The 26,164-nt window shown below is 35.2% G+C and overlaps 1 protein-coding gene across 2 annotated transcripts in view; it reads left to right on the top strand.

The window, feature by feature from the left end:
* The window catches only part of Metap1 (methionyl aminopeptidase 1), a 57,429-nt gene that overhangs the window by 5,989 nt on the left and 25,276 nt on the right, over nucleotides 1-26,164 (top strand). For both annotated transcript variants that reach the window (XM_013358848.4, XM_005325761.4), the window contains exon 2: nucleotides 20,986-21,037. In XM_013358848.4, the coding sequence (XP_013214302.1) occupies nucleotides 20,986-21,037 (52 nt within the window). The remainder of the gene's footprint in view (nucleotides 1-20,985; nucleotides 21,038-26,164) is intronic.

Below are 26,164 nucleotides of genomic sequence, written 5' to 3'. Positions count from 1 at the left end.
ATACTCTATGAGCCAGGCATGCTTCCCTATGTTTGGTAGCTGTAAGTTAAATCTGTGCAAGAGACTCTGAAATATCCACTGCATTATATATTGTAGTAAGTTTTCTCTTAGTTTTGTCTCCAGGAATCTGTTTCATTGCAAGGCTTAGTAGAAACTTTCATCTTGCTATGCCAGAGCTGGTACAAATATCTTGGAAAGCATTCTCCAAAACCTAATCAGCTAGGGTCTGCTGTCAGCTAGTGTGCATTTATCTGGATCATATGCTCAATCCTCTAGAGAGGTTCAGTATAAATAGTAAATAAATTTATGACTGTATGCTGGGTGTGGTGGCATGCCTGTAATTCTAGTGGCTTAGGAGGCTGAAGCAGGGAGGATGACAGGTTCAGAACTAGCCTCAGAACTTATAGAGACCCTGTCTCAAAATAAAAAATAAAAAGGGCTAGGGATGTGTCTTGGTGTTTAAGTGCCCCTGGGTTCAATCCTGATTATTCGCCCCTCCCCCCCACCAAAAAAAAAAAAAGAATTTAGCAATTTCCCTTGCCATCATAAAATGGTAGGTAACAAAGACGACTTCTCCAAATTGTAATGCTGTATTTGATTATTCTGACGTAAATGACGTAAAGGCATTTACGTCAGAATAATGCCTTTGTATCAGATTATGAAGGTAACCAAGTCTTTTCCACAAAGTTTCGAACTTAAATCAGTCAGTAAGATAGGTAAATATGCGTGTCATACATTTTAGAAATGACATGACTTTTTTCCTCTGATTTTGTTAACTGGTTTGGCCATTTGAATACTGAAAATTTGTACTGTTTGTGACTAAACAAATGTAGAAAAAACACATTAAGTTATTACACAAGTCATTAGTATTGCTTTTGAATTGAGGTCTTAAGTACTTAAAGTCAGGATCTATGTATATTCTAAAATTTTTGGTGTTGAGAAGAATTTAAAAAATTAGTAATCCATTCTAGCCTGTAAAGAAACTTGCTGTAGTAAACGCCTGTGTCCCTACAATAACTTATTAAAAAAAAAAAAAAGTCATCAGAAAAACAAGTAAAAATAGAAGGCTCCTATATGTTCCTTACCTATTGTCCCTTTCTTCCTATGTGTCGGGTACTCCATATCCTGAATTTTGTGTTTATCTGTCATTTGCGTTTCCATGTTTGAGTCTTTATTAATGTGTTATTACAGTTTTTATGTTTTAAAAATTTTATCAATGAAATCATTGCATTGCCACTTGGTATTCCAATGAATTAATGCGTTATACTTTAGTTGTTCTTCTGTTAATATAGATTTTTGCTGTTCCAAGTTTTGCTATTATTAACAGTGCTGCCCTAAATATGATTGCAGCTAATTCTTGATAGCCTGTGTGCAAGTTTCTCTTAGGTATACATGTAGGAAAAAATTTCTTGGGCCACAGGATATATTTTCAGTTTTACTTTGATGATGACATATTGTTTTCCAAGTGGTTATATCTATATATTCCCATCATCTGTAAGTTTATATTATATATTCTGTAATGTATAATATTTATATTAATATATTATTGTAGTTTCCTATCCTGGGTTTTTGTTTAATACAGAATTTGTATTACTTAGGAATAGCAGCATTTATTGGGCTATTTTCATTATCTTGGGAACACTTAAGTTTTTGTATCCTTAAGGAGCTATACTTGTATGGATAGGAAGTACTTAAATAAATGCCAACAAAGTGCTAGTCAAAGTTATAAATATGGAGTTTTTTCTTGAATTTAAAAAATGTACTATTGAGTTTCTCTAGTGGCTTGTGAAAAATTTCACACAAATAGGAAAGTTTGAAGAATAATACAAGTTGAGCATCCTTAATTCAAATCTGAAATCTGAAGCTTAGTGTCAGCATGATGCTCAAAAATTTTCAGAGTTTAAAGCCTTTCACATTTTGGATTTCTGGATTAGGGATGTTCATCTGGTAAAGTCTGAGCAAATGTTACCACACTATTCCCAGCTTGTTTGAATAAGGGGGTACTCAACTTGTGTAACTAATTGCTTTATACAATTAGTATGCATTGCCTAAAAGTACCACTTTGCTTTGTTTGTTTAATTTATGTATACTTGTATGTGTGTATTTGTTGAGATACATTGGAGAATTCCACAGATTGCATGGCATTGTATTCATTAAATATTTAGCATGCATCTTCTCAAGGCAAGGGCATTCTTTCCAGACTATATTAATATTATTACACCTAAGAAAATTAACAATATTAATTCCCTAATATTGTCTAACAGCCAATCCCATTCAAGTATCCAAGCATCTTTTATAAAAGCATTATTATTTTAAAAAATCAGAATCTGGGCTGGGGATGTGGCTCAAGTGGTAGCGAGCTCGCCTGGTGTGTATGCGGCCCGGGTTCGATCCTCAGCACCACGTACAAAGATGTTGTGTCCGTCGATAACTGAAAAATAAATATTGAAATTCTCTAAAAAAAAAAAAAATCAGAATCTTATCAGTTCTCATAGAACTTGGTTGTCATGTTGCTTATTAGTCTTTTAAAATTGAGAACAGTCTTATCTGTATTTCATGACGCTAACTTTTTGAAGACAGTAGTCATTTGTTTGTAGAATGGTGCACATTAGTGTCCCACCCCCCCCCTTCCCCCACTACTGGGAATTGAACCCAGCTAGATAAGCACTGAGTTACATTGCCAGTCTGTTTTATTTTGAGACGGGGGCTATTGTTTTAAAAATTATTTTTCTTTAGTTGTAGATGAACACAAGGAGTTTATTTTATTTGTTTATTTTTACGTGGTTCTGAGGACTGAACCCAGTGCCTCACACATGGTAGGTGAGCACTCTACCATTGAGCCACAGCCACAGCCTGAGACAGGGGCCTTTTTAAATTTTAAAAAAATTCTTTTTAGTTATACATGACAGTATAATGTATTTTGACATACCATAATACATGGAGTATAACTTCGCATTCTTATGGTTGTACATGATGTGGAGTTATACTGGTCATGTATTCATATATAAACAAAAGTTGTGTCTGGTTCATTCTATTGTTTCCCATTCCCTTCCTTCCCCCATTCCCCCCTTCCTTCTCCCATTACCCTCTTCCTTCCCCCATTACTCCCTTCCTTCCCCCATTCCCTCCATCCCCCTCCAGTTCCATGAACCTCCACTCCTCCCTCCCCCCTGCCTATTATGAGTCAGCATCCACATATCAGAGAAACCGTTTCGCCTTTGGTTTTTTGGGTTTGACTTATTTTACTTAGCATGAGAGTCTCAAGTTCCATCTACTTACCAGCAAATGCCATAATTTCATTCTTCTTTATGGCTGAGTAATATTCCATTGTGTATATGTATCACATTTTCCTTACCCATTTTTGTTGAAGGGCACCTAGATTGGTTCCATAGCTTAGCTGTTGTGAATTGAGCTACTATGAACATTGATGTGGCTGCATCACTATAATATGCTGGTTTTAAGTCCTTTGGGTATATGCTGAGGAGTGGGATAACTGGGTCACATGGTTCCATTCCAGGTTTTCTGAGAAATCTCCATACTGCTTTACAGAGTGGTTGCACCAGTTTGCAGTCCCACCAGCATTACATGACTGTGCTTTTCCCCCCACATCTTCACTAGCATTTATTGTTACTTGTATTCTTGATCATTGCCATTTTGACCGGAATGAGGTGAAATCTCAGTGTAGTTTTAATTTGCATATCTCTAATTGCTGGTGATGTTTAACATTTTTCATATATTTGTTGATCGATTGTATTTCTTCTGTGAAGTGTCTTTTTATTTCTTTTGCCCATTTATTAATTGGGTTATTTGTTTTTTTGGTGTTAAGGTTTTTAAATATCCTGGGGATTAATGCTTTATCTGAGGTGCAGGTGGCAAAGATTTTTCTCCCATCCTGTACGCTCTCTTTTCATATTTTTGATTGTTTCCTTTGCTGTAAAGGAGCTTTTTAGTTTGATAAAATCCTGTTTATTAATACTTGATTTTATTTCTTTATTCTGAGAGTCTTGTTAACGAATTTGGTTTCTAAGCCAACATGATGGAGATTTGGGCCTACATTTTTCTTCTAGTAGGCACAGAGAATCTTCTTTACCAAAGTTACAAGCTTACAAATAGTCTTTACCAAAGATATCTTTGAATTTGTAATCCTCCTGCCTTAACCTTTAGAGTAGGTATGGGATTACAGGTGTGTACTGCTGTGTCCAAATGAATGTTACGCATTTTGGGTTATCTGATTATTTTTTCATAATGTTTTGTTCTTTTAGCCTTCCCCGCCTTTTGTGGTACTGAGGATTGAACCGAGGTGGCCTACTACTGAGCTGGATCCCCAGCCCTTTTTATATTTTATTTTGAGATGATCTCACTAAGTTGCCACGGCTGGCCTCAAATTTGCAATCTTCCTGCCTCCTGTATCCGTAGTCCCTGGGTACATGATTGTGCAACGCCATATGTGGCTGTCTCTCTTGCATTTTCTGTAAACTAGGAATTAAGTTCACGTGTCCAGTTAGATTCTAGTGAAACACTGATGAGATCCATAGGTGATATTGTGTATTTCATATTGTGTCGTGTCAGCAGGCATAGAATGCCTGGTTTATTCCAGTCCTAATCGTTCTAAATTTGATCACTTGGCTAAAAGGTTGCTGGCAAATCATTGTAAGTGTACATTTTTTACTTTGTACATAATCTATGGAAGGATACTCTGGCACTATGGAAATATGTGTTTCTTCAGTAATCTTTCTTTTTTTTTTAACCTTTATTTTATTTATGTATATGTGGTGCTGAGAATCAAACCCTGTGCCTCACACATGTGAGACAAGAGCTACAACCCCAGCCCTAGTAATCTTTCTTAAAGTGGTGTTAGCATCTTTGATGTTCCTTGCCTGATAATTATTTCATGTGAGCTGCAAGAGGTGATTTCCCTCCAGTTCTGTCATTGAATAACTGAATTTTTTCCCCCTGCACTAAGGTAGAATTTTCTAATCAATTGATAAAAGAAGTGTGCTTGGCTGGGGATGTGGCTCAAGCGGTAGCGCGCTCGCCTGGCGTGCGTGCGGCCTGGGTTCGATCCTCAGCACCACATACCAACAAAGATGTTGTGTCCGCCGAGAATTAAAAAAAATAAATATTAAAGATTCTCTCTCTCTCTCCCCTCTCTCACTCTCTCTTTAAAAAAAAAAAAAAAAAAAAAGAAGTGTGCTCTGCCTAAAATGGTATTTGTTAATATTACCATTAGAAAGACAGGTAATGGTAGTTTCCTAGTTACTTCAGTGATTACAATTTTTTTTAAAATTTTTCAGGTTAGTGACTTTTTCTTTTTGATATTCAAATTGTCTCATTTGTTCAATGATACTACCTTAAATTGGCTTCTTCTTAGCCTTCTCCATTAGTTTCTGATTGCTTCTCCTTTTGGCACAAGACAAATCTGATTTATCTTATACTTTTCCTACCCCAGATCTGTAATAAATCTATTTCTAAAAAGTCCCTGGTTTCTGGTAGTAATGTTTATTAGAAGTATTTATATTTTGTTGTTGTTTTGTGAAAGTGATGGATAAAACTGTTGGTTTCTTAGCATAAATCAAGCAGTAGCTACATACTGTGCCAGTGTTGTATTCTCTATTGCTATGTAGTAATGAAGCCAGTTTCACTTAAGTATGTCCTTTGTGTAGCAATGAAAATTATTAATTTTATTTTAAAAATGAATATATTGCTATTGGAATATCCTTGCCTCTAGGAGAAGGGAAGTGACATTCTAAGGAACTTTTCAGATGTGGAGAACACAAGACAGGCCGAAAGGATAGTTGTTCAAGTACCACAGTAAATAGTCAAAAAATGGGATAGGTAATGAGAGACTCTTAAAGACCTTCAGAAGGAGATGAGTTAAGAACTGGATTTTGAGAGTAAAGTAGGTATGTGAATAAAATAAATAGGTAGATAAATAAAAAGGCATGTATTGAGATGGAGGAGAGAACATTCTCTCCAGGGGATGGATGTGTTTGTGGAAGTAGGAAGGAGCAAGTTGAGACTTGTGTGTGGCAAGTAGAAAATCGTGACTTGAGTGAAGAGCACAAGTATAGAAATGTAGAAACATAAGGAATTGAAAGGATTGTTAGTGGGAATAGAGGCCTTGTTGTTCCAGTGAAAACTTTATTTTTTCCAAAATGTAAATATTTTATTATTTTTCATTATAAGATACAGTACATTATCTTTGCAAAATTTAACATAGTAGTATATAAAGTTGAAAACTATCATAATCTCAACATCTTAAAAGCATCTTAGTTTGGTTTATTATTTGTCCAGACTTTTGAATATGTGTTGTATGGAGCTTAAAAACATTGGTACTGCGTCAAGAGGGTCTGCATAGCTTTGTCATTAATTAGCCGTGTGTTTTCTGGACATGATAGTTAATCTGTACTGCAGGTTTCTTATCTTTAGAATGGAATATATGTAATAATAGTAATACCTCTTAGATTTATTGTGAGGATTAACAGTTAATAAATGGTAAATCCTTAAGTTAGTATTTGGTATATGGTAAACACATGTTAGCTTTTGTTTTCATTCTTTCCAAATAAAAATAGGATCACTGCTCTAAATTATATACAGTCATTTTTTGATATCTTCTTTAAAAAGTGTAACTATTATCATCTTAACCATTTTTAAGTATTCAGTACAGTAGTGTTTAGGGCATTTCCATTAAAAATACGTTTATGTATTTTTATTTTTTTCGAATTAGTTATACATGATAGTAGAATGCATTTCGTTTCATTGTACACAAGTGGAGCACAGCTTTTCATTTCTCTAGTTTTTCATGGTGCAGAGTCCCACCATTTGTGCAATCATACATGTCCCTAGGGTAATGATATCCATCTCATTCCACCTTCTTATCTACCCCCATGTCCCCTCCTCTTCACCCCCTTTGCCCAACCCAAAGTTCCTTCATTCTTCCCATGCCCCCCCTCTGTTGTTGTGAAACAGACTTCCAGAACTTTTTCATCTTGCATAACTGAAATTCTGTATCATTAAATACTTCCTCTTTGCCCCTCTGGTAACCACCATTCTATTTTTTATGTCTGTGAATTTGACTACTGCACTTACCTTAAAATGGAATGATACCATATTTCCTTTTGTTATTTGCTTGACAAGGTTAATTCATTTTTGTAGCATCTGACAGGATAACTTTCCTTTTTAAGGCTACATGCTATTTCATTGTTTATATGTATCATGCTTTATTTGTTTATCTCGTTCTTTCTTTAATGGGAATTTGGATTGTTTCAACCTCTTGATTATTATGAATGGTGCTTATAAACATGGATATGCAAAAATCTCTGAGCATCTGCTTTCAGTTCTTGTAGATACATACTCAGAAGTGGGATGCTGGATCATATGATAGCTCGATTTTTATTATTTGAGGAACTACTGCACTGTTTTCTATAGTGACTGAATTATTTTACAGTTCCCATAGCGTACCTGGGTTTTGGTTGCACCACATCCCGGTGAACACTTGCTATTTTCTTTTCTTTTTGTAGTAATCACCCTAATGGCTATGAGGTGATATCTCATTGTAGTTTTGATATGTATTTTTTTTCTTTTCTCCAGTGTAGTTTTTGGTGTCTTTGTCATTATATTTATTATTTTGGTGTCTTTGTTATTATATTTATGGCTTAATAATGTTCCACTGTGTGTTTATACTACATTTTCTTCCTTCATCTGTTGACACTTAGGTTGATTCTATAACTTTGCTATTACAGGGAGTGCTGCTGTAAGCATGAGTGCAGCTATCTCTTCCTTTCTTTTGGTGATATATCCAGGAGTAGTATTGCTTGATCATACGTTAATTTTATTTTTATTTTTTGCAGAATCTCCATATTGACTGTACTAATTCACATTTTCACCTACAGCCTTTCTGTGCATCTTCTCCAGTATTAGTTACTTTTTTTGTCTTTCTAGTCTCAGTGGGGTGAGATGATATAGGGGTTTGTTGTTGTGGTCTTGATTTGCATTTCCCTGATGAGTAGTGATGTTGAGCATTTTTTCATATATTTGTTGGATATTTTCATATCTTTTGAGAAGTTTTATTCAGGTCATTTTCTGTTTTTAAATTGGATTACTTGTTTTTTGCTATTGATTTGAGTTTTTTATGTATTCTGGATGTGAATCTCTTGTTGGATGAAGTTTACATTGTTTCTCCCATTCTGCGTGCCATCTTTTCACTTTCTTGTTTGCTTTGCTGATTCAAATTTTTTTAATTTGATACAGTCCTGTTTTTCTATTTTTGCTTTTTGTTTCCTGTGTTTTTGAGAAAGTCTTATTCAAGAAAGTCTGTCATACCAATATTCTGAAGTATTTCTACTGTTTCCTTTTGATAGTTTCATGTCTTTCTTACATTTAAGTCTTTAAGCTATTTTGAGATGATTTCTGCATATGGTGACTGATGGGGGGGGGTTTAATCTAAGTTTTGTTGTGCATATGAATGTGCAGATTTTCCAGCACCATTTTTTGAAGAGACTATCTTTTCTCCAGTGTAGTTTTTGGTGTCTTTGTCAATAGGCAGTTGTCTGTAGATATGGATTTATTTCTGAGTTCTCCATTCTGTCCATTGGTTTGTGTGTCTTTTTTTTTTTAATATTGGGAATTGAACTCAGAGGCACTTTACCACTGAACCAGCCTTTTTATTTTTTATTTTAAGACAGGATTTCACTAAATTGCTTAGGGCATTTTTAAGTTGCTGAGGCTGGACTCAAACTTGTGATCCTTTTGCTTCAGCCTCTGAGTTGCTGGGATTACAGGTATACACCATGAGGCCCTGCCTAAGTGTCAGAATGCCAGTAACATGATGTTTTGGTTGCTGTGGCTTATAGTATGTTTCGAAGTCAGGTATTATGACGTCTTTTGCTTTTTTCTTTTTATTCACTGTTGCTTTGGTCTATTCTGGATCTTTTGTGGTACTATTTAAATTTTAGTTTATTTATTTCTTTGAAGAATATCGTTGGTATTTTGATAGGGATTGCTTTTCTCTTTTTTTCTTAGTTAATGGAAAGTTCGTCACTTATGCTGATCTTAAAAAAAAATTAGTTTCATTGAAATTTTTGTTTGTTGTTCTCCAATATGTATTATTATCTTCCTTCTAGCTTTTTAAAAAAATAATTAATTTTTAGTTATAGATGGTTACAATATCTTTTATTTTTTTATGTGGTGCTGAGGTTTTAACTCGGTGCCTCACGTGTACTAGGTATGTGCTCTACCACTGAGCTCCAGCTCCAGCCCTTGCTAGCTTTTTGTTTTTATTTCTGCTTCTGGTTCCTTGAGGTGTAAAGTTTGACTGTGAATTTGATTGAGATCTTTGTTTTGTAACGTGTTTATAGTGATCAACTTTCCTCTTAACATTGTTTTTGCTGCATCCCACAAACCTGGATGTTTGGTGGTTTTGTTATTGTCTCAAGGTGTTTTAGTCACTATAATCAGGAACTAATCACCCTATAAAGAGTAAAGGTTTATTTTTTGGCTTATAATTTTAGAGGTTTTAGTACCTTGCTTTGGTCCTGTGATAGCACGTGGTGGTGGCATTTAGTGAACCTTCTTTTGCAGTCTGGGGCTTCTTAGATGATGGGTTTACTTGTAGGTATTTCATAAAGCTGTGTCATCCTTTCCTGAATTTGTCAAATTTAAGTGCCTACCATATTATATTCCAGGCACTATACTAAGTGCTGGGGATAAAACAGTAAGAAAAAAATGGGCTTTGTCCCAGAGGGTCTGCAGTCTTCAAGAAGAGCTACATTAAATTATCACAGATAGTATGAATGATAAGTACAACAAAGGAAAAGCAGTGTCTAGTACTTGTGAGAAACTGCAGGTAAAAAAGGCACGTAATTCATTGAAGAGGTGGTTGGATGCTGGTCAGAGAAGGCCTCATAGAGGAAGTGATATCTGAGCTGAGATTTGACAGGTTACTGGGATAAACAGGTGAGGAGCCAGAGAGAAGCACTGGGAATGGACACAGAAAAGGGGGAGTGTGGGTGGTGCTACATAGATGGGGAAATAAACCTGTGGTCAGGTTGCCCAGAGCCTTGTTGGCTATAGAAATGTTGCTGCTGTATGCTAGTGAAGGGACTGGGCTGATTCATACGAAGATGGTAAGGATGGATGATTTTGAGAGCTGCTCAGTAAGTAAAATTAACAGAAACTGGAAGTCTGTTTGCTTTGTGGGTAAGGAGTCACTTTTGGACAGGTCTACTGTATCTTTATTAAAATAGGTCCATGGTATTCTCAAAGACTCCTTTAACCTTTGCTGTAATGAGCTGAGAGAGAGGGAGACTGAGTGATGGTATAGGTGTATTAATGGGTATATGTGAATGAACAGTCCCTTTGAAAATATTGGCTCTGTTTTCTCTCCTCACAGGAATGGAAAGGAACTTGTGTGTGTTCAGCACCTCTATTGGTGTGCCAGATTCTTCACATCCAGAGTCTTGTTGGTAAAATCCTCTGAGCAATCCTATGAGGGTGGTATTATTAAATACTTATTAGTGCAGCAAAAAAATTTACCCAAGGACAAGTATTGCTCTTAAGTCAAAACCCAAGTCTCTCATCTGGTGATGTACTGTTACTGACTTCACTGAACGGGGACTGGTTTTATGGAAATCTTGCAAAATTACCGAAGCAGGATTGGCTACATCTGAGGTTGTGCAAGTACAAGTTAGAGGAAAAAGATTTTCAATGATTTTGCCTTATATAGTATCTAGGAGCAGAGCTTGCAGGCAGAGTTGTCAAGTGTTAGGCAAAGTTCTGTTTCTGAATGCACCTCTCCTTGCTTTGTGAAGTAATAGCCTCATTTATACAGAATTTGCCTTTCCTTGAAAGTTGCAGCTCAAATAAATCGGTCTTCCTTCTGATTCTGATTCCTTCTGATTCTGTGTCAGAATCTGATCTTGGTCTTCTGAGCCTTTATAACATTGTGTCCTATTCTTCTAGTGCTTATTACAGTTTGTAAATAGTGATTTTTCTATGAATCTTCTCTTTTTTAGCTGTAGTTGGACACAATACCTTTTTAAAAAATATACTTATTTTTTAGTTTGTAGTTGGACACAGTACCTTTATTTCACTTATTTATTTTTTTGTGGTGCTGAGGATTGAACCCACAGTCTCACATGTGTGAGGCGAGTGCTCTACCATTGAGCCACAACCCCAGACCAGCACAATACCTTTATTTTAGTGTGGTGATGAGGATCGAACCCAGGTCCTTGCACTTTAAGAGTGACTATCATTATTTGGTAGGAACTGGCCACATTTTCAACACTTAATTTTAATAGAGTATATATATTTATTATGGCACTGGTTGGAATATGTAATTCATCAATTGTAATTGCCAAACTATTAATTTTGCTAATACGAGGTATGTGTTAGTCGGAATCTCTTTCTGGTGTGCATAGGTGTGCTGAGAATGTATATTTGAGATGTACTGAGTCCTTGAAGGCAGCTAGGTGCTGCCTGGTATAACTTGTGATACCTCTATATTCCATGGGTTCTACATCCACAGATTCATCCAGCTGACAATATTTGAGGGGAAAATTCCAAAGAGTTCCCAAAAGTCAATCTGGAATTTGTACTTTGTGGAATTTATGCTATGTGTAATCTACCTACATGAAGTGACATGTAGGCATACTGTGTTGTATTCTCTCACCATTTCACAAGTCATCTTGCTCCACCATTCATTGCTTAAGCATTGTTTGCCTTGAGTCTTCTTATGTACTATGCAGTTGGATCTATAATGATTATCTCTGTATTGAACACGTATAGACTTTTTTCTTGTTATTCCCTGAAAAATACAGTACAACATCTGTTTACATGGCATTTGCTTTAAATTGAGGGTTATAAGTAATCTAGAGATGATTTAAAGTAAAAAGGAGGTTGTGCGTAGGTTATATGCAAATATTATGCCTTTTTATAAAGGGACGTGGGCATCCACATATTTGGTGTCTGGAAGGGTCCTGGAATCATCCCCGGATACTGCAGGACAAGTAACTGTATTATGAGATCTTGGGTCTTTATAAGTTCTTTGAATATTGTTGCTATTTTTGTTTAGCAGGCTACTAATCTGGTTGGATTTAGGTTGCAAGTTCTGTGGACTGTGGTTCACATGTAAGTTCATTTTTCAAAGCTTTTGCAGTACTTCCACATCTGTCCCAGAGCTCAACCTGAAATGGAGATGATAGGCTATTTGTTAGCTCTGTTCTCACAAGCATCAGAACAACTTCATGAGGTATTTCTAGGCTCCTTGGGGATCCTTGTTTTGGTTCTCTGTTCAGAAAACTGGGGTTTTAGTTACCTGTATTGTTGTGCCCTTTCATGACTGTGCCCATGTCTGTGGCTAAGTGGCAGGAGGTGGAGAGTGGAAAAAGCAATTAGTTTTTGCTTCACCTTCCTTAGACCACAGCTTCACTGTGGAAAATGCCCATCCCTCAGAATTTTGGTTCATACAAGCTTTTGTGGGTAGCACCTTAGGATTGTGCGGGGACTGAGATGTGGGAGAACAGAAAGGAAGATAAATTTCTGTACTCTCTGAGCATGGAAATTTCTCTTTCCTTGAGAAAGAATTGTAGGATTTCTTCTGAGCATTTTGTATTTCATTGGTCATTTAATGCTGCCCACAGAGTTTCAAAGCCAGGGACATACTAAACTCATTACCAGTTCAGTGGTACTTTGATTTTTGCATTTCCCTAATCTGCCTGCCACTGTTAACTTTTCTGAGCTTTCAAAAGTTGATCCTCGCATTCTCTTCAGATTTTATAGTTGGACTAAATCTGTGATGTCCGTCTCCTTTGTCGTGTGTGTCCACTGATATCTCTGCTTACTGAGTTTATTTATTTTAATTTTTAGAACAGTTTGTTAAAGTATATACATCACATCAAGTCATGTGCCGAACTTTTTTTTAAAAAAATCTTTATTTATTTATTTTTTTATGTGATGCTGAGGATTGAACCCATGGCCTCACGCATGCAAGGCAAGTGCTCTACCACTGAGCTATAACCCCGGCCCCATAGAGCAATTTTCTTAAGGATTGCGTTTGTATCTGCAAACCTTGGTTATAGGCAGTACTCAAATACCTCTATCCAGTAGGCTTTTCTTTTCTGTCATGGTATAAGTTAGGTAGACATATTTATTTTTGTAACATTTTGTGGTTTGTTTGCTTGCTTGTTTTGGCTGTACTAGGGATTGAACCCAGGGTTTTGTGCTTGGAAGGCAAGTGCTCTGCCCCTGAGCTACATCCCCAGCCTTTGTAACATTTTAAATGTATCTTTTTCCATTTTTCCCTGATGGTTCCTACATTCTCCTTTTAAAATTTAAATTGGTATGTAAAACTCCTGAGTTTTCTAAATGAGTCATCTGGGATAGAATTGTGCTTTATTTAAGGAAAGGTATATTAGTTCTGTGAGAATAAAACAATGCTGGGTTATGAAAAAATATTATGTTCACATAACCTATTTAGAAAAGTTTCATAAATGAGTTGTGTCAAGTTACTAACTGTATAAAAGCAGATCTCATTTTGTGTAGTTTTGATATGCCTGAACTTAGTTTTCATGATTTACTTAAAACCAGTCCTCTAACAGTAATACAGATGGCAGTTACCATAGCACATTAAATGAAGTAATTATTACATAAAATAGACTTTGCTGTTAGCTTTTCTGTCTGTAAATCACTATGTAAACTAATAGATGTTCATCTTAGTCATTGATTAGTCCCTTCACTTCTTTGAAAGCCTGTGAGTGACTGGTCATTGTGTATTTACCACTCAGTTCACATGCAGACAGAAAAGCTTGTAGTCGTGTTGCCGCCTTGTTTCCCAATCATAAGCTTACTATTGGATAATCAATCACAAGGAAGAACTGACCAACAAAGATCAAAGTGCAGCAAAGAAATGTTAAGTGACAATGCTGGAAGTGAAATTTAAATCAAACATAAGTGGGGAATGTTGAAGAAATACAAGTGAATGACGGCGGGAATGATGACATTGCAGCCATTCTAGAGACCCTGGATATGCAGCCAGAAGAACTAGGGAGGCATAAATGAAGAAAGCGGTTGTGATCAAAATGTGATGATGTTACAGGGAAAGGGACACCAGCAAAAACTTGATGTTACGGAAACTTTCAGAGGTTTTGAAAGTACAAAGGATAAAATTTGGAAGCTACTTCACACCTTAGAAAGGAGTGTTATAGGGGCTGGGGCTGTAACTCAGTGGTAGAGCACTTGCCTTGCATGAATGAGACCCTGGGTCCGATCCCCAGCACCACAGAAATGTAAACAACTAAAAATAAAGATATTGTGTCCATCTACAACTTAAAATATACATAAAAAGAAAGGAGTGTTATAGTTTGCCAAGCATAAAAATACATGTCTGTTTTATAAGTTATAAAATGAGAAGGCAGCAAATACTGTTCAAACTAGTCTATCAGTTTTTAAATATAACACTTGTTCTTAAATTAATTCTAATATTTCAAGTTTTAGTACACTAAACAAATACTAATTTTAATTTTTTTATTGCCTTGTACAGTTTTAACTAATAATAAGAGTTTTTAATGTTTTAACAAGAAATTTAAAGGTCATGGAACAGTTGTAATGTCTCATTGATTATAAACTTGTTTTGTGTGCAGCTTGTAGAGTCTTTTAATGGTTCCACACTAACATTTAAAGCAAGGACTGCCTGTATTAAAAACTAGTTCTGTGGAATTCTTTAAGACCGTTATGTGTGCTATGTATTACTATTAGAAAAAAGAGTTTAACTTTGGATTCATGGATGGAGATAGAGATGCTATGAACTTAAGTCTGTGTAGGATTTAGATTGGTTTAAAATATTTTGGTGGCATTCTGTTGTGGCTAGAATAGACCAGTCCTTCCTTAACATGATTTGACCCTTGCCTGTGTCTTTAGCTTTTCTGTCTCTTCTAATAATACTGTGTACTTTTTCTTTTTAGCCTTTCTATATTATATAGTTAGCCATGTAATGTTTGTCTAGAATGGGCAGGAACCTGTCCATAGTCACTGGTGAATGCCTGTCACGTAGTCTAATAATTTGCTTATAATATGCATTCAGTCTTTGTGTGAATGATAAGTCAGTAGTATTATATGCAAATGTAACATGTGTATGGATTGTGTGTGTGTGTGTGTTTGTGTGTGTGTGTATGTATGTATGTGCATGTGCGAGCAAAGGAATTGCTTTGATATGGTGCTCAAAGGATTCAATGATCTAAAAACATTAACAATGTGTTATAGGAATAGGAAAAGGACTCAAAGTATCCCTATTTGCAGACAATATTATTCTATATTCAGAAGACCAAAAAACTCCACCAGAAAACTTTTAGAACTCATAAGTGAATTCAGCAAAATAGCAGCACATAAGTCAATTGCATTCCTGTACATCAGTGATGAATCAACTAAAAGAGAAATTGGGAAAATTATCCCATTCACAATATTCTTAAAAAAAAGAAAAAAGAAAAGGAAAAGTATTTGGGAAGCAATCTAACAAAAGAGGTGAAAGATCTCTACAGTGGGAACTACAGAACACCAAGAAAGAAATTGAAACAGACCTTAGAGATGGAAAGATCTTCCATGTTCTTGGAAGGTAGTATTAACATTGTCAAATGACCATACTACCAAAAGCGTTATACAGATTTAATGTGATTTCTATTAAAATTTTTAATGACATTCTCCATAAAAATACAGCAGTTATGAAATTCATTTGGAAAAATAAAAGGCCCAGAATAGCCATAACAATCCTCAGTGAGAAGAGTGAAGCAGGTGGAATCATTACACCAGACCTTAAATTATACTACAGAGTTATAGTAACAAAAATGGGCATGGTATTGGCACCAAAAACCGACAAATAGGGGCTAAAGTTGTGCTCAGTGGTAGAACGCTTGCTAAGCAAGTGTGAGGCACTGGTTCAATTCTTAGCACCACATATACGCAAGTAAATAAATAAAGGTCCATCCATAACTGATAAAAAACAAACAAAAAATGCAGACCAGTGGTACAAAATAGAAGAAACAGAGACAAACCCATATAAATACAGTTATCTCATACTAGACAAAAGGTCCCAAAAACACACACTGGAGAAAAGATAGACTCTTTGACAAATGGTGCTGAGAAAACTGGAAATCCATACATAGCAAAAGTGAAATTAAACCCCTGTCTCTCGCTCTGAACAAAACTCAAAGTGGATCTAGGACAAAGACATTAGACCAGAGACCCTGCTCCTAACAGAAGAAAAAGTAGGTCCAAATCTCTGTTACATTGGCTTAGGAACTGACTTCCTCAATAAGACTCCTAAAGCCCAAGAAGTAAAATCAAGAATCAATATATTGGGTGGTATCAAACTAAAAAAGCTTCTTAAAACCAAAGGAAACCATCAAGAATGTGAAGAGAGCTTACAGAATGGGAGAATATCTTTACCACACACCTCAGATAGAGCACCAATCTCCAGGACATATAAAGAACTCAAAAAACTTAACATCAAAAACCAAATGGTCCAATCAATAAGTGAGCAAAGGAACTGAACGGACACTTCACAGAAGAAAAAATACAAATGGTCAAAAAATATATGAAAAAATGTTCAACATCTCTAGCAATTAGAGAAATGCAAATCAAAACTACACTGAGGGGCAGGGGTTGTGGCTCAGCAGTAGAGCGCTCGTCTAGCATAGGCGAGGCATTGGGTCGATCCTCAGTACCACATAAAAATAAATAAAATTAAAGGCATTGTTGTCCAACTACAACTAAAAGTACATACATACATATATACCACTGAGATTCTAACTGATACCAGTCAGAATGATAGTTATCAAGAATGCAAGGAGGGGCTGGGGTTGTGGCTCAGTGGTAGAGCGCTGTCCTAGCATGTGCAAGGCACTAGGTTTGATCCTCAGTGCCACATAAAAATTTTTTTTAAAAAAAAGGTATTGTGTCCAACTACAACTAAAAAAATTTTTTTTTTAAAATAAAAAGCTGAGATTGTGTCTCAGTGGTAGAGCACTTGCCTAGCATGTGCAAGGCACTGGGTTTCATCCTCAGTTCCACATAAAAATAAAGAAATGAAATAAAGGTATTGTGTCCATGTATGAATTAAAAAATATTAAAAAATTTAAAAAGGAATGCAATGCAAGGAACAATAAATGTTGGCAAGGAAGTCTAGTATTGAGGGATACACTCATCATACATTGCTGGTGGGACTGCAAATTTGTGCAACCACTCTGGAAAGCAGTCTGGAGATTCCTCAGAAAATTTGGAATCTGCAAAACTTGCAATGGAACCACCATTTGACCAAGTTATCCCACTCCTCGGTTTTTATAGAAATTAGCATACTATAGTAACATGGCTGCATCAATGTATAGCAGCTCAATTCACAATAGCTAAAATTATAGAACCAACCTAGGTACTCTCCAACAGATGAATGGACAAAGAAATTGTGGCAAGATAAACAATGGAATATTACTCAGCCATAAATAAGAATGAAATCATGGCATTTGCTGGTAACTGGATGGAACTAGAGATTATCATGCTAAGCAAAATAAGTCAATCCCAAAAGACCAAAGGCTGAATGTTTTCTCTGATAATGTAGATGCTAACACACAGTTCATTGAATTAGACAAAAGGGAATCAAGGGAAGGGGGGGGTTGAGAATAGGAAAGACAGTAGAATGAATCATACATAACTTTTGTATGTTCACATATGAGTATACAACCTGCGTAACTCTACATCACAGCCAGAAGAATGAGAAGTTATATTCCATTTATGTATGATGTGTCAAAATGCATTATACTGTCATGTGTAACTAATTAGAACAAATTTTTTAAAAAAAGGGGAAGGCAAAATTAGACATGGTATTAGAGAACTAAGCCAAGTAGTCATCTAAACAATAAAGGTTTCAGAAAGAAAGGGAAAATCAAAGAAAAGCCTAAAGTTTCCCATAACTGAAAAAGACAGGAGTTTCCATGGTGAAAGGGTCCACAAAGGATAAAAATCAACTAATCCAAGGCTTCTAACATGACTTTTATAACGATGGTTAAGAGAATATTCAATATGCTTCCAGAGAGAAGGGAGGAAAATTACACTGTACAAAAGATTATGAATCCCAGTGGCATCAGAATTGTTAACACTAGAGACTAAAAGGTTAAGGAGCAATAGCATTAAAATTTGAGGAAATAATTTCCAATCTAGAATTCTATATCTGGCTAAACTTCAAGTGTCAAGACTATCACAAGACATTTTCATTTATGCAGAATCTGAAAAATCTTTTTCAGGAAGCTACTGGAGGAAACATTACACAAAAACAAGAGAATTAACAAAGAGCAAGATCAATTTAAATAAGACATGACAAAAAAAAAATAAATGGACTCTCAAAGGTGATGCTTAAAGAAGACTTTAAGGATGACTTCCAGGAAATCAAGAAATTCTGACTAGAGGAAGTCAGAGAGCTCTCAGAAAGTTCTAAGATGAGATTGACAAAATGCCCAATGTACATAAAACTATTGACAGGAGTTTTGTACAACTGTGAGAGTGTTGAAATAAATGAGTAAATAATCAAAGAAAATTGTTAGTATTTGGAAATAAAAAAGGAGAAAAAGGATTTCTAAGCTAGAAGCAATTGACCAGGTATGTGAAATAACTTGATTTAGTGTTAAAGTTACAAAAACATTATTAACTAACAACAGACATTTTGCATCTATGATATTAGAATAGCAAACAAATCAAGAAACATTTAAACTCTTATTGTGAATTAAGATTCAATACAACATAAAATAGATTTTAAAATGTATGTAGATGTCCAACTGGAAATACTTAAGCTTAAAATATGAATTAGTATCTAATAAAAATCAATACAGAATCTTAAAAGGAAAACAAAGATTTTTAAAACTAGAAGAAATGTACAACTTTATCAAAGACGAAGTTTGCCAGGCTGCCAGTGTCCCATACAGCAGCAGCTCTACTCTACTACCACACTATTTAAATCATATACTAAAAGTAAATCACTTAAACACTATATTAATAAAATTTACACACTCATTTGTAACATTAATTTCATGTTCTAGAATGTAACAATTTATAGTACATGTATATAATAGCAAGTGATAACTTATATGTCCAGATATCCAATTGCAATTTGAAACTAGAAAATAAACATCTTTAATATTGGATAATACCATCCATGTTGAGTATCCACTTCACTCTGTATAAACCTTAGTTAGATACATAAAGTCCTATAGCATTCTTATTTTTATTTGTTCTTTTAGATATACGTGACAGTAGAGTGTATTTTGACATAGAGTATAACTTCCCATTCTTGTGGTTGTACATGATGTGGAGTTATACCTGTCGATGAAAGTTATCTACTGCCTTTCCTATTCCCATCTCCCCTCCCTTCCCTTAATTCCCCTTTTAAATTCAATGAACTCTTATTCTTCCCCTTCCTACCCTCCTTTGTTGTGAGCATCTGCATATCAGAGAAAACATTTGGCCTTTGGTCTTTAGGATTGGTTTAGCATTATAATCTCTAGTTCCATCCAGTTACCAGCAAATGCCATGATTTCATTCTTATTTATGGCTGAATAATATTCCATTGTGTATTTATGCCACAATTTCTTTGTTCATTCATCTGTTGGAGAGTACCTAGGTTGGTTTCATAATTTTAGCTATTGTGAATTGAGCTGCTGTACATTGATGCAGCCATGTTACTATAGTATGCTAATTTTTATAAAAACCGAGGAGTGGGATAACTGGGTCAAATGGTGGTTCCATTGCAAGTTTTGCAGATAGAGAAATTGACCTACAGAGGACCTCCATCAGTGTTTTAGAAAGGACAGCCTTAGTGTCACTGCTATAATGTTTTTTGATTACTACATATTGTAAGGAGTCTTTCTTTGCTTTTCTCTTGTTCATGTCTTCGAAGATAAAACATTTGTTGGAATTTGTGAATTTTCTTAGTGTTTTTAATGATTTAAGTAACTTTACAAAGTTAAAGTTAGAAGAGACAAAAAATTGAAGAATAAATAAGGTCTATGTCTTGTTGAATTATTTTTTAATTACTTAAGTTCTTTACTTGAATTCAATTTATTACTCCATTTTCACAATGTTTTACTTCTTACTGGTATCTGAAACGTACCATTTTCCTAAATGAGAAGTTTTGTCTTTCTGTTTCATTCATCCTTTCTGATCAGTTAGTCAACTAGTGCTTACTGAAACCTACAAGTACTGGTGAACCTTAGTACAGTCCCTTCCTTTGCAAGGCTTATTGTCTGATGGCTGATGTCATATAGTGAACACAACTGCTCAGTTGGGTTACTTAATGTGTATAATGACTGATTTGGCTTCTGCTGTACATAGTGGAAGAATCTGGAAATTATCCTTGTTATTTTTTTCTAGTTTGATTAATTGGCTAGGGGGTCTTTTCACATACTTCAAAATAACTTGGCAAAAGCTAGGTATGGTGGCACATATCTGAAGTTCCAGCTACTCATGAGAATGAGGTAGGAGGAATACTTTCCTAGCATGCCTGATGCCCTGGGTTCAATCCCCAGTACTGCAAACAAAATAAAAACTAAAATAATTTTGTGAGATGAAGTTGAAATACAACTATGTATTTCAGTTTATATATTAGGTTAGTTTTGCTTATTTGAAGTAAAGTTTAGATTGCTTTTTGAAGTGAAATTTTGAGTAGGTGTCATTTCTCAAGCTTTTCCCATAATTTTTGTTTCTTACAAGAATTTTTCAGTAACTTTCTTTTTTTTAATATTTATTTTTTATTTGTAGGTGGACACAATACCTTATTTCACTTATTTATTTTTATGTGGTGCTGAGGATAGAACTCAGGTTCTCACACGTGTGAGGCGAGCGCTCTACTGCTGAGCCCCAGCCCTAGCCCAGTAACTATTTCTTATAAATAACGCTCTGTAAAGATGTTTCTAATTAAGGAAGACTTGACACTAATTTCCCTGTTTGTTGTTTTAGGAATGTTTTAAAGGAAGTTGGGCTACGCACAAGTTACTACATAAGAAAGCAAGTAAGTAAAATTACTTATTCTTATTTGGCTTAGAAGTGGCTTTTGTGCCAGAAGACAGGGATTCTTCTAGTTATGAAAACGTGTATTTAAATGTTCTGAGAGTAATCCTGATTCTAGAATTATAACATGCTTTTTTATTCTTTGTAATATATATATATTCAAGATAAAAAAAATGGCTGAATAATATCTTTGTTAATCTTGTTTCATGTTTTTAACATGAAAACATGAGATCTTAGCTGGGATTGATGGGATCTTGCTTGACTGATACTGGTAGTACCCTAATCTTTTGTTACTCTCTTATATTTGCTAGAAGTGTTTGCACATTGTAGGCAGAGAGGATACATGAGCCAATGGGATACATGAAACCTTTTACTTTTGTTTAATTTTAGTTCATATTGCTTTTCTACTCAAGAGAGTTACAGTACAGTCAGCTTTCATTATCTTTGGGGTTCTAGTCTGTGTATGTTCCATATTCACAGATTCAACCAACTGCATATTGAAAGTATTAAAAAAATGTATCTATTGAGCATGTACTTTTTTTGGTCATTTTTCTAAATGATACAGTATAACTGTTTATACACCATTTACATAGTATTAGATATTGTAAGTAATCTACAAATAATACAAAGTATATGAGAAGAGGTACAGAAGCTATATGTAAATACTACATCATTTCATAGTAGAGAATGGAGCATCTGGGTGAGGGGTGTCCTTGAACCAACCCCCTGGGGATACTGAGGGATGACTATGCTTTTTTTACTTTACTTCTTTTTATTGCTATTATTCATAGCCTGATATTTAATTTTGCTTTTGAAGTTACTTCATGTGACACCACAAAATAAAACTATTGCCTGCTTTTCAGCTCTTGCTGTTAGCTATACTGATATTCCTGCTATTCAGATAGGCTTTCTGCTTCATCTACTCATAGATTTATGTGATTGGTGTGGCTGGTTTAAGACAGCCCCATCATAATTACTTGGGAACAGACAAGGGCTTTTACATCATTGTGTCCTGATGGATGAAGGCTTGGCAGGTGGCACATAATTCTTGGTATAGGTTTTTGTTTTAATTTACTGATCTTGTGTTCGTTTTCATGTGTTTTTTTAGGAGTTAGTTATTTAGTGGAGTTTGATAGATTATTTTTACCAAAATCTGAGGTCAGCCAAATCATCTCTGAAGGAAAAGGAAATAAAAATTTAAAAAAGGTAGATATTTTTTTGGTTGTATAAAGTGACTATGTTTAATGGAAATCCTAGGCTGTTTAGGGAGGAAATGTGGTTAGAGTGAGGGAAAATGATATGAATACATGAAAGTTTGTCAAAGTACAGAAGGCAAGGTTTGTTGATTTGGATGTGTTACCTCAAAGTATAGAGAAAGTTTAAATAAGGTCATTTAATGGTTTTCATTCTTACATACTGAATTATAATGTAATAGAAATCTTGAAGAGTTCTTTGAGCCAATTATTGAAATTTTATGCTTAGGAAGTTAAAGCACAGGGAAGTATAAAGTGCTGAAGTTAAATAGTATGTAGTAAAAAAGCTTAGAATGGTTTTCTATCCTGAGGTTTGCTAAATGATTGAAGTATACTCATTTCATCAGTACTGGATTTCTAAGAGAGGAGTTATTTTGCCCTTCACCACAGGGGATTAAATAGCAGGTGTTCACTATGTAAAAAAGAATATAATTATTACAGCATTGAACATAAGCTGTTGAGAGTTTACTTACACTTCTGGTATTTAATATGGTGCCATAATTTAGGTAATGCCTTTCAGGGTAGTTTTCTTCAGTGGATGTGCCCAGTGTTCTTAATCCGCTTTGGCTGTGTTGGTTGGAGATAGCTCTCAGCTGGCCAGACCTGTATCTTTCACATCTTAACAAATTGACCTCGGGTATGCAGTTGTGGTTGACTCTCCTGGAGGAGGGAACGGTGGGAAACTGTGATCTCTAGAGCTCAGGAGGCATTGAGAAAAGAATCAGTGAAAAAGTGTTGGGATTATAAGCGTGCACAATCATGCTAGGCTGTATGTTGGTTTCTGAATAAAGATACCTGTTTTATATCTAAGTTCATGTTGAATTTTAGTCCACAATTTGCTTTTAATATCTTTAACTGATTTTGGTATTTGAGCAATTCTGATCTCACAAAATGGGAAATATTTCCTCCTTTTTTCTGAAAGAGATTATGTCAACTTGGCATTATTTCTTCTTAAATGTTTGATGGAATTCACCAGTAAAACATCTGGACCCAGGGTTGTATTAATTGCGGAAGCTCAGTTCTTTTCAATGGGCTTAGCAAACTTTCAAGTGTGAGTTAAGTAAGTGACTCAGGCACAGAATATATTTTTTTGTGTATCAGAGAGGACCAGTCAGATTGTAAAGCCAAGCCCTTAGTTCAAAGATATATTGCTGATGTTTGCTTGTGCATTTTCTATAATGTTATCTTCTACTAGAGTAAACTTTTAAAGAAAATATTTATTTTTTAGTTACAGGTGGACACAATATCTTTATTTTTTATTTTATGTGGTGCTCAGGATCTAACCCAGTGCCTCACGCATGCTAGACAAGCGCTCTACCTCTGAGCCACAACCTCAGCCCTACCAGAGTAAACTTAAGAGAAGTTACTTTTAATCTAATCTATAAAAGTTGTAGAACTTCACATCTCTAAACTGTACTTTAGCCAGGTACATTGGCACACATGTGTACTCCCAGTGACTTGAGAGGCTGAGGCAGAAAGTTTACAAGTTTGAGGCCAGCCTCAACAACCTTAGCAAAACTATGTCTCAAAATGAAAAGGACTGGCGATTTAGCTCAACTGTAAAACACCTCTGGTTCAATCCTCAATGTTAAAAGCAAACAAACAAACAAACAAAAACTGTTCAGTATATTTGCCTCTCATTTTACTGAATTAAAAGGTGGAAGAATTTGACCCCCCAAAATATTATACTAGAAACCCTATTTAAAAAAATAACTCAATAATACTTTTTTCTTCTATCCTAACCTTCCACACTAGCATGCTTGAGTTTTGGGCTTGAAGAGAGAAAGTTATATAATGTCTCAGAACTGGTTTCACCAATCTTTGTGACCATGGATTACTGTGAGCCTCATCTCCAGAATGCTGGAATCAGGTTTGTTGTGAGGCCTAGATACAAGCAAGTCCATGCCATATCTGTGAAGAACTGAGTCAGAATTTTGATCAAAATCCCATCCTAAAGAAAGCTAATACATGTATGGTTATTTTATGTCAACTAACTGGATGAGGCATCCTGATGGAACTTTTTACAGAACAAAGCCTGGATGTGATATACTTTGGGTCAGACCTTGCATGAATCAGATAACTCATTGGCACTACTTTGTGTTCCCTGGGCCTATTGCCTTGATATGTTTGAAAGAAAGCTTATAGGTTTTGTTAATAGCATCCTGTGCTTTCACAGTCATTAAACAAACAAACAAATTATCATACAGTTTTGCTACCAGTCTCAGCTCAGTTAAGATTTAATGAGTATCTGCTATGTGTCTAGCTAGCATCGGGGCTTAGATCAGATTGACTCCAAAATATAAACTTTTCAAGTGTAAAAACCTTAAGTAAGTTATGCTTCGAGATTAAAAAAGAAATTGCCATATTTTAGCCTGATTTGTGTAGATGTTTTTCGATGTCTGCTCTCAGTTCTTTTTTGAAAATAGAATGTGGAAGGGGGAGAAATTCAGATCAGCAGGAAGCTTTGAAAAATTTTACATATTTCCCTTCTTTCTGCTTCCTCCCCAGAAGTATGTTAAAGAAAGCCTGAATCTTGATTGATATTCTGTCCTAGGATTTAGGAGAAAATTATTCTTGAGGTGCATGTTTCAGACAAAATCACTTGATAAGACAGCTGATGCTGTCATTATTTGGCCTGCATTTTGAGCACTTGTCTATAATGTTTAATCCAAGTGATAATGAATTGAGTCCATTTTTATTCTGGGATAATAAATATTTTTTGTTCTGTTATTAATATTTACGTTGGTTTCTTGAATTCTGGAGAGGAGAATGGTATTTAAAGTTGCATAATAAAAACCTTCTTTTCTTCTGCGTCTTTGTGATTATTATAAATATATTCTCTTTCAAAGTAATATGGATGGATTGGCTGTGTTTTTTAAGAAAATTTTATTTATTTTTTAAAATGACTATGTTTTTGCATTCTTATCAGTTGTGCCTCAAAGGGCTTTCATCCCACAGGTAACCCCTTGCTCTCTGGAGAATTATTGGATTGAGCACCTGTATTCTTGCCTCACTGCCCACATGAAATACATCTTAGTTTCCTGGTTTGCAAAAGGAGGAAATTAGATCCTAAGATCTTTAGCTTAACATCATGATTCCTTCTACTCCTGTTTTTTTTTTTTTTGGCACTGGGGATTGAACCCAGGGCCTCATGCATGCTAGGTGAACACTTTACCACTGATCCACATCCCCAGACCCTGCTCTCCCTCTTTTCATGTTTATTTATTTATTTATTTATCTGTTTATTCAGGGAATTGAACCCAGGGCTCATGCATCATTTTATATTTTGAATATATTTTTTAAGGAGGGAAGTTTATTTTTCTCATCTACTACTACTATTTCTTCTTCTTATTTTTTTTTTCACAAAATAGCTACTGTTATTGATATGCACTAAAAACACATTATATACATTTTTTGCTTCATTAAAAAACAAAAATAATTTTGACGATGCCATTATACACATGAGTTCTTATAAAAATGCAAGCTATAATTTTTTTATTAGGTGAAATGCACACAATGTAAATTACCATTTTATTTATTTATTCTAATCAGTTATGCATGACAGCAGAATGCTCTCGATTCATTGTACAAGATGGAGCACCATTGTTTTTACTTCTGTGGTTGTACAGAAAGTAGGATCACACCATTTGTGAAAGCACACATGTACCTAGGGTAATGATGTCCATCTTTGGCCCATCCAAAGTTCCTCCACTCATTCTATGGTCCTCCCATTATGGATTAGCCTCCACTTGTCAGAGAAAACATTCAGCCTTTGTTTTTTGGGGGAGCTTACTTCCCTTAGCATGATATTCTCTAACTCCATCCATTTACCTGCAGATGCCATAATTTTATTCTCTTTTAATGCCGAGTAATAT

The sequence above is a fragment of the Ictidomys tridecemlineatus genome, chromosome 9 (genome assembly GCF_052094955.1).
Source record: "Ictidomys tridecemlineatus isolate mIctTri1 chromosome 9, mIctTri1.hap1, whole genome shotgun sequence".
Lineage (NCBI taxonomy): Eukaryota > Metazoa > Chordata > Mammalia > Rodentia > Sciuridae > Ictidomys > Ictidomys tridecemlineatus.
The sequence above is the reverse complement of the archived record's forward strand: the minus strand, read 5'-3'. Positions and strand labels throughout refer to the sequence as shown.